This window comes from Mesocricetus auratus, unplaced genomic scaffold (genome assembly GCF_017639785.1).
Source record: "Mesocricetus auratus isolate SY011 unplaced genomic scaffold, BCM_Maur_2.0 Super-Scaffold_100020, whole genome shotgun sequence".
NCBI lineage: Eukaryota > Metazoa > Chordata > Mammalia > Rodentia > Cricetidae > Mesocricetus > Mesocricetus auratus.
Genome location: NW_024429201.1, coordinates 18,607,056 through 18,622,843, shown reverse-complemented (window position 1 = coordinate 18,622,843; position 15,788 = coordinate 18,607,056). Strand labels below are relative to the sequence as shown.

At 39.2% G+C, this 15,788-nt stretch overlaps 1 protein-coding gene across 1 annotated transcript in view; it reads right to left on the bottom strand.

The window, feature by feature from the left end:
• Positions 1–823: 823 nt before the first annotated feature.
• The window catches only part of LOC101825183 (general transcription factor IIH subunit 2), a 29,235-nt gene continuing 14,270 nt past the window's right edge, over positions 824–15,788 (bottom strand). The window contains exons 12-17 of the mRNA XM_040728849.1: positions 15,515–15,578; positions 13,290–13,393; positions 12,147–12,249; positions 7,848–7,887; positions 4,844–4,955; positions 824–2,456 (exon numbers count right to left, since the gene is read on the bottom strand). Of these exons, the coding sequence (XP_040584783.1) occupies positions 2,413–2,456; positions 4,844–4,955; positions 7,848–7,887; positions 12,147–12,249; positions 13,290–13,393; positions 15,515–15,578 (467 nt within the window). The 3' untranslated portion in view covers positions 824–2,412. The remainder of the gene's footprint in view (positions 2,457–4,843; positions 4,956–7,847; positions 7,888–12,146; positions 12,250–13,289; positions 13,394–15,514; positions 15,579–15,788) is intronic.

Sequence of the window (15,788 nt, the reverse complement as noted above, 5' to 3'; positions counted from 1 at the left end):
GAAGTTTCAGGGTCTCTGAGGCTGGGACTTGTATCAACCTCTTTTCATTATGTGCAACCCTAACGCTCCAACTCTTGACTTACGTCTGGTGAGTAAATTAATACATGACAAATGAAGTTTCCAGGGTCCTGCTGTGAGGTGTGACTCAAACAGAAAGCCACACAGGGAAAGAGTCCATAGTGCATCTTGTAATCTCTCTCCCCAGAGGAGAGCTACACAATAATGAGTCCTCTGTCCTTGCAGAACTGGACCCAAAAGGACTATTAAGAGTACTCCCCAGAAGTTTAACTGGCCAATGTGCCCTTCTTCCTTTCTTCATGTAGGCCTCAGGAATTCAAGAGTCCCGTCTTTTCCTGTAAACTGTCACTACCCAAGACTCCACCAACATTTATTTCCATAAAGGGTTGGATGTGCTTCTTCTTTCTCCACAATCAAGAAGCTACTTTTTCATATGAATTCTCTAACCATTACAGAGAGTCTTGAACACGGGCATGCAATCATGAGGAAGTTATAAGTGTTATTCAATCTTACAGAATGCTTACTGTTCTTTCCTGTGGATAGCTCAAGCCCTGCTGATCTTTGTTTCAAATGTGATGTTTTGTCTCTTAAAAAATATTTTTATTAATCTTTTGAAATTTTCGTACAATGCAATTTGGTCATATTCACCACCCACTCCTCCCAGATCCATCCTCACCTCCTTAACCCTCAACTTTGTCTTTTATTTTAATAATTCATGAGGGTGGGAAAATGGTTCAGTGGTTAAGAGCACTACTGCTCTTCCAGAGGACTGGGGTTAAAATCCCAGGACCCACATGATGCCTAACTAAAATCTGTAACTACAGTTCCAGGGGATCCAATGCCTTCTTCCAGTTGCTGGGGTCCTGCACACACATGGTGTGCAGACATACATGCTGGTAAAACATCCATGCACATAAAATGAAGTAAATAATTCATTAGGTCGAATTTGTACTGCCCATATACTCTTGATGACATCCAATGGAGTGTGGTCGGCCTACCCGGGGTCACACCCTTAAGGAAAACTGACTGAGTCTCCTTCCCTATGAGGTTTCCTTTCTTGAAACAGGATCTCGTATATAGCTGCAGCTGTCCTGGACTTGCTATACAAACCAGGCTGGCCTCAAATACCCAGAGATTCACAGACTTCTGTCTCTGTCTCCCAGTGTGGGGATTAAGGCAGTGCACCATCACACCTAGTCCATATTGAATCTCTTTAAAATAAAGGGAGGGGATGCTGAGGATGTAGGTCAATGGTAGAGCTCTTGACTAGCATATATGAGGCCCAGTACTATTTAAAATAACCCCCCCAAAACAATCCCACCTGTGTTCAGATATTAATTCAAACAACTTACTCAGCTAAAACAGATGACAGAACCCAAGAGAGAACTAACAGAAGGAGGAGATGGATCTTTTGTGTTTGTCTCTCTAGCTGTCCTGGAATTCACCGTATAGACCAGGCTGGCCTCAAGCACATAAAGATCTGTCTGTCTCTGCTTCCAAGGGCTGGGATTAAAGAGTTGCACCTCCACACTGTTTTCAGAAATGAGTATTTCTTTGGGGGGGGGGTGAATACATAAATATCTCTCATTTCCTAGTTTTTGCTTTTGTTTTGTTTTTTAAGGTTTTTTGAGAAAGGGTTTCTCTGTGTAATAACACCAGCTGCCCTAGAACTCACTTTGTAGACCAGTGTGGCCTCAAACTCAATGGATTCTCAGGGACTTCCAATAGTGCAAGTGGAGGTGTCTCTGACTCTTTGGCCTGCTCTTGGGACCTTTGTCTTCCTATTGGGTTGCCTTGTCCAGCCTTGACATGAGGGTTTGTGTCCAGTCTTACTGTAAATTGGTTTGTCGTTCAGTTGATGTCCCGGGGAGGCCTGCTCTTTTCTGAAGGGAAACCAAGGAGGAGTGATCTGGGGGAGAGGAGAACTGGGCAGAGTAGAGGGAAGGAAAACTGCTGTCAGGATATAATGTATAAGAGAAGAATAAATTAAGAAAAAAAAAAACTAAACAAAAACTAGCTGCCATAGTCTCTAAAAGAGTGTGGTTGGTTTCTTTCTTTCTCTTTCTTTCTTTCTTTCTTCCTCCTCATCCTCCTCCTTCTTCTTCTGCTTTTTCTTCTTCTGCTTCTCCTCCTCCTCCTCCTTCTTCGTTGTTTTGTTTTGTTTTTTGATACAGGTTTCTCTATGTAACAGCCCTGGTTGTCCTGGAACTCGCTCTGTAGACCAGACTGGCCTCAAACTCAGAGATCCTCCTGCCTCTGCCTCCCGAGAGCTGGGATCTCCATGTCCAGCTCTAATGACTTCAAGAGGAGACATTCAAGGCCTTTCTTCTAAGCATGGCAGGAGTACAGGATAAAGAATACACTGATAGTGCTAGAGGCACGTCTTACAAGTCACTAACAGCTCTTTTGACAAGAAGAAAAGACAGTTACCAGGTTACCTGTAACAGAAATTGGTTCCACACAAAACAATCAGTAGAGCAAAATGACAGTCCACAGAACAGAAGAAAACACCAGTTACCCCTCATACAGGGGCAAACTTCCAGGATTCCCAAAGAATTGCAGAAAATACCAAGGAAATAAACTGCCAGTCAACAAATAGGCAAATGAACTGAAATAACAGTTTAAAAAACACAAAAAAAGTGGCCATAACAATTTTTATTAGAACATATTTAATATCCCTAGTCATCAGGAAAATGCAAATTAAAACTACTTTGAGATACCACCTAACCCAAATCAGAATAGCTATCAAGTCTAACAGCAAATGTTGGAAAGGATGTGGAGAAAAAGGAAGCCATATTCACCATTGGTAAGGATGCAAATTAATATAGCCACTGTGGAAATAAGTTTGGATAGTCCTCAAAAAATTAAAACTAGAACTACCCTATGATTCCATTATTTCATTCCCCACATATACCTCACCACCCATCAACATATGAATGGATAATGAAAACTTGATATACATATAATGGACTACTATTTAGTTCTAAAGAAAAATGTGATTATGACATTTGCAGAAAAAATGGATAGACTTTGAATGTATAATATTAAGTATTATATAATATTATAAATAATGTATATGTGGGGACAGTATAACATGCAGAAAAGAGAGCAAGAAAGGCTAGATACTAGAGAATAAGGAAGGACTGAAAGAAGGTAATGAATTCAAGGAGTGAAAGGATAAAAAGCTAATTGTCTTTGTAGTTCTGTCATGGATTTTGCAGTTTGAGTGATGGGCAAGTGCTTCCCATCTTGATGAGAATGGACTAAAGCTCTGAACTATAAGCCAGCCCCAATAAAATGTTTTCTTTATAAGAGTTTCTGTGGTTATATTTGCAATAGGTAAGTATAAAATACAGTGTGAGGCTTCACAACTTCTGTTCCAACCAGCTACACAAATTGTAACCATGTTCACTGAGTTGTGTAGTCTTTGGGTGTGGTTAATTTTAGGTAGATGATTCTTCTTTTATTTGCAGTGTGTCTTTAATTAAAAAAGGGGGGGAGGGTGGGGGCCTGGAGAGATGACTCAATAGTTAAGGGCACTGGCTGTTCTTCAGAGAACCTGGGTTCAATTCTGTCTTAGTTAGGGTTTCTACAGCTGTGAAGAGACACCATAACCACAGATGGGAAGCAAGGCAGCATGCAGGCAGACATGGTGCTGGAGTTGAGAGTCCTTACATCTTCATCCAAAGGCAACAGGAAGTGAACTGTCTCAGTGGGCATATATGAGACCTCAAAGCCCGCCTTCACAGTGACATACTTCCTCCAACAAGGCCACAACTACTCAACAAGGCCATACCTCTTAATAGTGCCACTCCCTTTGGGGGCCAATTTCTTTCAAATCATCACAAATTGCCACATGGCAGCTCACACCTGTCTGTAACTCCAATTCCAGGGCTTCTGACACCCTCACACTGACATGCATGCAGACAAAACTCCAGTGAACATAAAATAAAATAAATTTTAAAAAAGAACCACTTGGGGTTGGAGAGATGGCTCAGAGGTTAAGAGCACTGACTGTTCTTCCAGAGGTCCTAAGTTCAATTCCCAGCAACCACATGGTCGCTCAAAACCATCTATAATGAGATCTGGTGTTCTCTTCTGACATGCAGACATACATGGAGGCAGGTTGTATTCATAATAAATAAATAAATCTTTAAAAAAAAAACCACTCGATGAATATGAATCCTGAGAGAAACATCAATTACTTTGGTACATTTGATATGACTCTGATTACACATGTATGCACGTGCACGTGTATGCATATGGGTGTGCTCAAAAGCACATATGGATTTTCTTTTTCTTAAAGATCATACTTTGGAGCTGAAAAGATGGCTCAGTGGTTAAGAGCAGTTGCTGCTCTTGCACAGGACCTAGGTTCGGTTCCCAGCACCCACATTGGGCAGTTTACAACTGCCTTCCAACTCCAATTCCAGGAGATCTGATGCCCTTCTGACCCCTGTGAGTCCTATGATGAAAAAAAATTCATACACACACACCCAAGCATGTAAATAAAAATGTAAAAACAAAAGAATTCAGACTATGACATAAATTTAATCATTATAACTAATTTATATGTAATAATGAGTTAGACTGAAAATATGACTCATTAGGAAACAAAAGTAAATGAATTTATATGCATATTTCTGATAGAATATAAATAAAAATAATATATTTTCATAGCAAAAAGTTTCTTAAATCAGATTCTTCTTTCAAAGTATTTTCATGTTTTAATTAAAGAATCGGTTTAGTCAAAAAATCATTTTATTTACAGTTCCAAACTTTCTTAACCCACTCAGTGTGTGTCCTACATGCTGGAATCAAATACCTGCAGGAGTTGGGATCTTGTGAATACAGCCAGGACAACAGTGGAGACAGTCATGAACAAAAACATCACAGTCCACACAGAAAACATTTTGGCATACTGTGCAAACATAGACCTGCAATGAAAAGGAGAAAAATGAATAAACCAAACTAGTTTCCAAAAGTTAAGTACAGCAGTCAGAAGACATTTAAGCCTTTCTCTCTAGCCTTATCAATTTTTTCCCTACCCACCTATATACTTTATTACTTCCAATGTATTGAATCTAACACAATTTTCCCAACCCTAACACATATTTTCCTCTTAAGCTGACCCTTAGTAGTAAGGAGTGACTCTGTTTTGAGTCCTTAAAGTCTATACTATTAAAGGACACTAATGATTACTTGCTTTTAATTAACTACTTGGAGTGGACACATGATTTTTAAACCAGTACTAGATTTGAAGGCATTTGACAATTCTAATAAACAAAAAAAGCACAAAAACTTACCACAGATTTAGTTATTCTCAGAGAATGACCTCTCAATTGCAAAAGTTATATTACCTTATTAAACCTTTTTTTTTTTTTTTTTTTTTTTTTGGTTTTTCAAGACAGGGTTTCTCTGTATTGTTTTGGAGGCTATCGGTCCAGCCCAGCCTCGAACTCACAGAGATCCGCCTGCCTCTGCCTCCCGAGTGCTGGGATTAAAGGTGTGCGCCACCACCGCCCGGCCCTTATTAAACCTTTAAGGAATATGACAAACAGTTGGGAGGAAGGTGAGTACACACCTATAATTCTAGCACTTGGAAAGCAGAGGTAGGAGGATCACAAACTGGAAATCATTTCAGGTCACATATTAAGGCCCAGGCCAGCCTGGGCTACAAGACCCTATCTCAAAAAAAAAAAAAAAAAAAAAAAAAAAAAAAACAAAGCACAAAGCCAGGCGTTGGTGGTGCACACCTTTAATCCCAGCACTCGGGAGGCAGAGGCAGGCGGATCTCTGTGAGTTCAAGGCCAGCCTGGTGTACAAGAGCTAGTTCCAGGACAGCCTCCAAAACCACAGAGAAACCCTGTCTCAAAAAAACAAAAACAACAACAACAAAAAAAAAAAACACATGAGAATGTCAAATGACACACATAAAACATATAAAAATGCATTATTTTATCAGCATTACTTTGTGGATCCTTGAGCTTTGGTCTAAGATTTCTAGGGCAACAACACACAGATTCGAAATCAATACATTTCAAACATGAAAAGATGTGTTCTTTAAAACTGGCAAACAGAGCACCTCCTGGTAATATGAATGCTAGTCCTCAGGAAACTGACCTGACAGCCTCCTTCATGAGAGCCAGCTTTCGTGGTACCGTTAGGATCCATGCTTGCCTTCAAAGGAGGAAAGCAACCAACAGTCCTACCCAGCTACAATGTGACAATAGCCAGCATGGCACAAAACCCTAAGGGTGTAATAGTGGCACGAATACTTTAGTGGTAGTCAACAGCTCCCCAATTGGATTTAAGGTCCACTCAAAAAGAGGGAAGTTGTGCCTGGTACTGGAAACCTAGTCAACTACCCCGAGTTAGTTACAGCATGGATCTTGGAGAAATCTATAACCACCAGTGTACTAAACCAGTAAAAATACTAACTACATTCTAAATATGTCTTTATACCCACAGATAAGTGTAGTCCTCATGAAGGAAACTTCTTTTTGCAACAGAGACCATTACAGAAAGCCACAACCAATCAAAATGCAGAGTTGTGGAGTCCAATCCCAACCGATACAACTCATACACCTAAGGTTTGGGAATCATTACAAAGGTGGGGGGTGGGGGTAAGAAAGATTCTAAGAGCCAGAGAAATAGAGAATATGTTGTGAGATTGTGTCTCCTAGGAATGTCAGAGAAGCTACACCCATGAAGTATCACTAATGTGTCTGCCTAAACATTAGCTGAAAAGGACACAGCAGAAATGCTAACATGGACGTAGAAAAGCCCATGGCACATCAACCCAACACAAAGAACTATAAGCAACCAAGGAACACTGAGAGTGGGAGAAATAGTCCTCCCAATGCAAACTTCACAGTGCAAACCTGAATTTGATCCCTAGAACCCATTCAACAATTAGAGGAGAAAACTGGCTTCCAAAAGTTGTCCTCTGACCTCCACACATGCACTGTGGTATTCATGTGCTCACACACTCACAAATACATTATACTTTCACACACACTAATAATTTTAAAACTGCTAAATAATTTTTTTAAAGTAGTTTTAGTGAGGATGAAGCTACTAATGACAAAGAAAACTGCAAAACCTTTTTGTTCAGTGCAGGAATTCAAACCCAGGGCTTCATGGATGTTAGTTAGGTGTTCTACTACTGACCTACTCCACTGATACTAAGGAATGTAAAATTTAATGAAAAGAAAAAGCCTCCTGAACAGCTGGACATTATGCACTGCTACTGTACCTACCTTAATAAAACTCCTTTATTTGTGAGAGCAAGCAGGGCATGGAAGCACAAGCCTGTGATCTCAGCATTCAGGGTGCTACCATGTCCAGCTCTAAACTCTGTTGTATGCCTTAAGATGAGAGCTCACTATGCTACCCAGGGTGAGCTGAAATTCCAAAGTGTTTCTTTGCCTTGCCATCCCAACAGCTGAGATTACAGGCACAGGCCACTACACCTGGCTCTGCCTTCAAAAACAGTTTAAAAGTATTTTCTTATTTTGTTTATGAAACCATAGTGCTAATTTCAAAATAAAGCATAATAGATTCTAAAGTTTTAATATTTCTAAACTAAATGCAGTTTAGCTTGGAAAACTGAAGCAACAGTATTGAGATCTCCCTATAGTAAATTAGAATGAGAATGACAAAACTATTTAAAAACTTTGTTCCCATCTTAACTTTACCTTATTTTCTTTATAGGGAATAACCTGATAAAAGCCTGGCTTTCAACAATGTATTTATAACTTATTACAGTATCATTGTCTCAATATTTCTTATGTATTCCTTAATGTTGATAAAGCCAATGCACTTACATGCTGGTCTTTCAATTCCCCCTGACATCCATAACAAAATCTGAAAAAAAAAAGTTTGGCAATTATTTTTTGTTTTCACTCATTAAAATAATTTAGTAAAATCTTAGTACCTAGAATCCTTTAATAAGTAATTGTATTTACACATGAATTTTAGAGACCATTTTGAGAAGTCGATAATTCTTTTAATCTTAAGAGCATGGGCTACGGCACTCTTGCAATCTTGTTCTACATAGTCTAGCCTATTGCTTCTTGCAGTACACCCAGTAAACTCCATTTATAATCCCTCAGAACAACAAGAACGATCATATACTATGTCCCAGGTCATCACATAACCCAAAACGTAATTCTCATTATCATTATGACTAAATAAACACGTGCTTTTTGAATTAGAATTCTATGAGAATTTGATCACTACAGAAAATATTTGAATTACTATTTTTCAGTTCTCCAAAATATAGTAGATAGCCGTGGATCCTAGAGGGGCACCAAGTAATTTGTTATATACAATGGATGCCTGTGGCTTTGTTTTCCAGGACTGGTTTTAAGAGTTAAGAGTTCTGGGAACTGGGACTGGTATAACCCTCAGTGGTAGAATTCAACCTCAGCATGTACAAGGCCTTAAATTCAATGCATAGCATCATCCCTGCACACAGATTCTCAGAATTTATTACAAAACCGCAATCTTAGCATGGCAGGGGTGGCGCACGCCTTTAATCCCAGCGCTTGGCAGACAGAAGCAGGTGGATCTCTGTGAGTTTGAGGTCAACCTGGTCTACAGAGTGAGTGCCAGGACAGCATGACCACACAGAGAAACCCTGTCTCAAAAAAACAAACAAAAAGCAACCTTTTTTTATTCTCCTCATTTCATTTCTACCTCCCCAGAAGTACCTTCAAAATTTTTACAGATGTCTCAGCTGTTAAAAGCACTTGCTGCTATTCCGAATACCAACATCAGACTACTTAAATACACATATAAACATTTCAGCTATGACAAGTAATACAGCAGAGCTTTCCCTCTTTTTTTACAATGTATTTGTTTTCATTTCATGTGCATGGGTTTTTTGATTGCATGTGTGTTTGCTAGAGGGTGTCAGATCCCCTGGAACTGTAGTTACAGAGTTGTGTGCTGCCATGTGGGTGCTGGGAATTGAACTTGGGTTCTCTGGAAGAAAAGCAGTGCTCTTAACCGCTGAGCCATCTCTCCAGCCCCCTTTTTTCCTTTCTTTATGTGTGTGAAGTATGGGTAAGTGATAGTGAACGGGCCAGTACATGTGGAGACCAGAGATCATTCATTACCTCGGCGTCTTCTTCTATTACTCTCCATCTTATTGTTGTTTGTTTTACCCAACTCAAACTTATTTTTAAGATAATGTCTCTTATGGAGCCTGGAGCTCAATGACTGGCTCGATTACAAGGATGGCAAGCCCTAGGAATCCTCTGCAGCCCCAGTGCTAAGATTATAGGCACACACTGCTGGGCCTGGCATTTTACCTGAGTGCTGGGAATCTGAACTCCAGACCTCAGGTTTGTATAGCAATAGCAAACATCTGACGAACTGGGCCATCTCCTCAGCCCTGAATTTTCTTCTTTTAAAGACTTTTTTGGGTGTTAGTTAATTGCAAACTTACTTTTCTACATAACTGACACAGTTCAACTCTAATCTCTCCCTGAATAGTCTAAACAGCCTCTGAATACATTTAACTCTCAGGAAATCTATTGTTTCCCCTCAAGAAATCTTTCTTGGAGAATTCCGACTTTCCAAAACAAGACTGACTATTCCCCCTAAACAGACGTCACTCTGGCTCTCCTCACCTTTACCCTAAAGCTTCCTTGGGCTTGCTGCAGTTAGACATCTGTCTGCAGATCCCATGTCCATCTCCTTCTCACCCCTACTTCTCCCAGATCATCTCCCAAGTACCTCTTCTTTGTTAAGCAGTTTTTACAATATTTTATTTACTTATCTGTATATGTGTGTGGGTATTTGTGTGGAATGACATGCAGATGAAAGACAGGACAACTGAGTGGGTTACTTCCCTCCTTCCACCATGTGGGTCCTCAGGATTGAACTCAGGTCATCAGGCTTGGTGGCAGGTGCCTGTATGTACTGTGCCAGCCCTCCCTCAGAAGGGTCTTTTTGAGACCTCACAAGTCTGAAAACACCTTTATGTTTTCATAACAGGAAGCTGGCCGCTGGCCTGGGAACATAATTTAAGTAAGGTGTATTTTTCCCTCTAAATGTGAAGCTGAAAGCTCTGATTAGCACTTTGTATAACTGACAGTTTTAGTATTTTGCTATATATTTTAAATTTTCACAATTGTATAAAAACTTTAGTTTTTTTTGTTTTGCTTTGGTTTTTTGAGGCAGGGTTTCTCCATGTAACAGTCCTGGCTGTCCTGGAACTGCTCTCTAGACCAGGCTGCCCTTCAACTCATGGAGATCTACCTGCTTCTGCCTCCTGTGTGCTGGGATTAAAATTTGCCACCACTGCCAGGCAGAAAATTATCTTTTTAAAAGGAAGATATTTTAATACCCTACAATATATCTTTCTTTTTCATATTATTCTCACAGTGGACCTTCAACATAAATTCACCTGTTTCATCTTTAACTCTCCTATTAACACCATATTACAACTTTTACCTACTTTTCGGCATATTTCAGCTCTATCTTCCAACCCCTCTACTAGGTTTCACACTTCAATACAACTTATAACAATGCAACTTGGGTTTTGACTTGTCAATTTGGACCAATATAAAAAACTTTCATAATACTTAGTATCAGTCAAACATGGGTAAATATATAAATATATAAAGCCTCTTTAAAGAACAACTTTGACAGGTGGTAGATGCACACGCCTTTAATCTCTACACTCAAGAGGCAGAGCAAGCAGATCTCTGTGAGTTCAAGATCAGCCTGGTCTACAGAGCTGGTTCCAAGACAACCAGGGATAAAGAAATCATTTTTTCTTGGGGGGAAAAGGACAATTTTACAACATTAACAAAATTTATATAACTTTGACTCAGCAATTCTACTTGAGAATTTGTATGTACATTCCTGTATAAAAATTCAGAGAGGGGCTGGAGAGATGGTTCAGAGGTTAATAGCACTGACTGCTCTCCCAGAGGTCCTGAGTTCAATTCCCAGCACCCACATTGTGGCTCACAGCCATCTATAATCAGATCTGATGTCCTCTTCTGGCCTGCAGACAGATATGGAGGCAGGCTGTTGTATTCATAATAAATAAATAAATCTTAAAAAAATTCAGAGATATAGACATGAATATTATTTGTTAATAGCAAGAAATGATCTTCAGTATTCAATAGGGAGAAACTGGTTATATATGTATTATATATAATATGCCCATGAAATATGAAGCAGTTTTAAAAACCAAAGGGATCTAGACATGCTTGTTTACAATAACTTCTTTTCCCTATGTGGCATGTGTACACACATAGAGGCCAGAGGTTGACATGGCGTGTCCTCCTTAATCATCCTCTACCCTGTCTTAAGAAACAGGGTCTCTCTTTGAACCTGGAGCTCACTGAATGGCTAGGCTAGCTGGACAGTAAAATCCTGGGGTCCTTGAGTCATCTCTCCATCAGCATATGAAATTTCTTCTATGCTATTTTTAAGCATGAGAATTCATGAATGGATGCAGTGACCAAAGGTTTCCAAATGCTGATGCTCTTGGAAATAGAAAATATTCATTTCCTAAAAATCTATAATCAAGCAGGGGTAAAACACCTTTAACCCCAGCACTCAAGAGGCAGAAGCAGGCAGATCTCTGTTAGTTTGAGACCAGCCTGGTCTACAGAGTGAGTTCCAGGACAGCCAGAGCTACACAGAGAAACCCTGTCTTGAAAAACCAAAAAAAAAAAAAAAAAAAAAAAAAAATTTGTTTTAAGTATGTATATGAGTGTGTGTCTGTGTATGGGCATGCGCAGATGAGTGCAGATACAAGAGACAAGGCATAGACTCTCCTAGAGCTGGAAGTACAGGCAGCTGTGAGGTGCTGGGAACCCAACCTGGTCCTCTCCAAGAGAAGTCCACACTCCTAACCACTGAGCTATCTTTCTAGCCCCCAACCCCCACCCCAACCCCCACCAAACCAATGTATCATCACTCTTAACCACAAATATGTGAGTTTAGGGAAGTAAACAGATTTCTATAAATACAGAGTAGTCTACATCTCATTTCCTATATTAAAAATAATTTTACACAAATTAATATAACTTTAGGTGGTAACTGTTTCAAATATTAGTTTACCACTGTAACATATGAATTAATCAAAACTCACATACCTTTCTCCTTTATATTCTTCTAGAGAAATTTCTTGAAAAGCATCCAAAGGAAATAAATGATGGTAAGATCGTGCCAAGTGAGGTGCAGACACCAAAGTAAGACCTAATGCATAAAGACAGAAACATTAATAAGCACAACCTCATAGACAATAGCTGAAAAGTCAAGTGATACACTAGAAAAACTACTTCCAAGTGTCTTTATTTCCATTTTCCTAGAGGTGGGGATCAAATCTAGGGCCTCACACACACTAAAACCTGCCGTTATGCTACATATCCAGCACTCAGTATTTTTAGGACCTTGAGTGTTCTTTACCTGTAGCCATAAAGAAAGATTACAGGTAAGCCGGGCGGTGGTGGTCCACGCCTTTAATCCCAGCACTCGGGAGGCAGAGGCAGGCGGATCTCTGTGAGTTCGAGGCCGGGCTGGACCGATAGCCTCCAAAACAATACAGAGAAACCCAGTCTCGTAAAAACCAAAAATAAAAATAAAAAAAATAAGAAAGATTACAGGATCGAATTCGTTCTGTCATTAAATGCATAACCTCTCTTAGAAAACTATTTCCTTACTTAAAAATGAAAGATCTTAGAATTATATTAGCTCCTCATTCTACTTATATATAATGATTTTATTAAAAGGCCCAAAATGAGCCAGGTGTTGGTGGCGCATGCCTTTAATCCCAGCACTCGGGAGGCAGAGGCAGGCGGATCTCTGTGAGTTCGAGGCCAGGCTGGACCAACAGCCTCCAAAACAATACAGAGAAACCCTGTCTCGTTAAAAAAAAAAAAAATCTACTATAGTGCTTTTCTTTTTTGTTTTTTTGGGAGGGGGGGTTCAAGACAGCGTTTTTCTATGGCTTTGGAGGCTGTCCTGAAACGAGCTCTTGTAGACCAAGTGCTGGGATTAAAGGCATGCGCCACCTCTGTCCAGCTACTATAGTGCTTTTAAAGAGCACATTTATCAGAAAGAGAATCAGGAAACTTCTATGATACTGTGTTCATTCTTAGAAGTGGATTATTTCTATTTCCTTTGTACAAGTTAAGTACATAATAAGCAGGACTCAATATTTTTGTTTATTTTAGCAGCGATACAGATAGAAAGTTATTTAATACTAATTTACTGAGTACAGATAATAGGGCTCTTACCACATATTTTACATTCAACAGGAAGCTCACAGTACTTTGCTCGACACTGTGGGCAGAAATAGCCTCCCAGTGTAAGTCCTGGCTCAGTGCTATTATCCAAATGCCTGTGAGAGGAAACAGTTATTTTTAAAAGGTGAAAAGTATATAACTCAATCCTAGCACTCAGAAGACAAAGGCAGGCAGATCTCTGTGAGTTCAAGGCCAGCCTGGTCTAATAGTGAGTCTCAGACCCACCAGAGCCACACAGTGAGACCAAGTCTTTAAAAAAAAAATAGACAAATGAGCAAAATTTTACTTGAAAACAATTATTTCTCATTGCTCACTAATGCTGTCGTTTTTTTCTGAATTTATTTTGAAGTTTCTCTTACTGCCTCTGAATTTATTATTTTTTTTCTCTTTCTCTTGCACTGACCAATCTGTTAATCCTTTTCTTAAGATTTATTTTATTTTTAATTCCAGGGAGTGGGGGTTGTGCACATAAGTACAGGTGCCCTCAGAGAACAGAAGTGTTAGATCCCTTGGACCTGGAGTCATAGGCAGCTGTGAGTTGCCCAATGCTAGGAACCAAACTTTGGTCCTGGGGAGGAACATTACATGATCTTACCACTGAGGCATCCCTTCAGCCCTTCCAGTACACTTTTCTTCACAGACTTTATATTCTTCATTTCTAGAAGTTTGACTTGAGTCTTTTTATACAGTTTCAAGTTCTCCTTGTTAATAGTCATCTCCGAATTCCAGTAAGTGTCTTCTGGCTTCCATTCTGTAATTTTTCTTTGTTTTTCTCGTTCTTTCATATTCTCTCTCTAGGGAAATTTGCCTCCCCCACACCGATTTCCCTCTCCCCTTCCCAGTGTCTCTATATTATCCAAGCCAACCTTAAACTTCCCATGATCCTCCTATCTCATCCCCCAGTGCTGGCATATAGCCATGTACATCAGCACTGCTGGCTGCCTAGTCATTTCTGCATGCTGTCAGATATTGTAAAATGTTATTCTGGATGCTAACTACTTTCTCCATAAATATTCTGGGCTTTGTTTTAGAGTGAAGTGACTTAGATACTTAACTGATCTATTCAAAGTTTGTTTTAAGTATCACTAGTCTGGTCTAGATCAGACAACTAACCTAATCTGGCCCCATTACTACGGGCTCTATTAAATGTCCTTCCTGCAGTCTTATGCAGAAAAGTTAAGCACTTTACCACTTAGCTCATCCCCAGCCCTCCTTTGCCTTTTTATTCTGAGAAGTCTCCCTAAGTTACCCAAGCACCCACCAAGATAATTTTTTTAAATATTTAATTATTGTGTATACAGTCTTCTGCCTGCATGCCAGCAGCAGAGGACACCAGATCTCATTCAAGGTTGTTGTGAATTGAACTCAGGACCTCTGGAAGAACAGTCAGTGCTCTTAACCGTTGAGCCATCTCTCCAGCCCCAAGATAAATTTTTTAACTTTCTATTCTCACTATTATTTTTTATCATTAAAATAAACAAGTAAATACATCTACTCATACATATATATATACATATATATATATATATATATACACATATATGGATTTTGAGATAGAATCTCATTCTATAACCCAGAGTGATCTGAAATTCAAAACTATCACCTTGCCTCAGTCCTTGAGTCCTGGAATTACAGGTGTAAATCAACACACCTCCCTCACCCTTAATTTAGAGGACTGGCAATATATTATATATTTATACTTTGACATTTTACTTAGTATTGTATCCTAACTATCACAACATAGACATATACAAAGAAAATCATTTCTTTATATGGCTGTGTAGATAATATTAGTTTATAAAAATCATTATACGCCTTTAACCCCAGAACTTTGGAGACAGAAGCAGGCGGATCTCTGTGAGTTCCAGGCCAGCCTGGTCTACAAAGTGAGTTCAAGGACAGGCTCCATAGCTAAAGAAAAACCCGTCTTAAAAAATATAAATAAATAAATAAAGGTATTATTATATTTCAAGACTATCTATTTTAAGTTAAAACTTAAAACTTAAAGGAAGAGCCAGGCATTGGTGCTGCACACCTTTAATCCCAGCACTTGGGAAGCAGAGGCAGGTGGATCTCTGTGAGTTCGAGGCCAGCCTGGTTTACAGAGAGAGTTCCAGGACAGCCTCCAAAACAATACAGAGAAACCCTGTCTCGAAAAAAAAAAAAAAAAAACTTAGAGGAATGAATTTTAAATGTTAAACTATCACTTTACTTACGCCATGCTGAAGGATGGTTTCGCATCCTGATCAGACAAAGAAGCAATGGTGTGCTGAGGGAATCCTTTACAAGTTTAAAAAAATTAAAGCATTAATTTCTTTTTATAGACAACAGAATTTTAGGACTATGAAACTAAAAACAGTCCTAACAGAAAAATCAACCAACTTGTAAAAAAGCTTTTTCCTTCTAAGTACATATGTATTTATCATACTATGATGAAAATCAAATTCCAAGGTGTAAGAAAAAGTAGCGGAAAAGGGAGAATGATCTAGC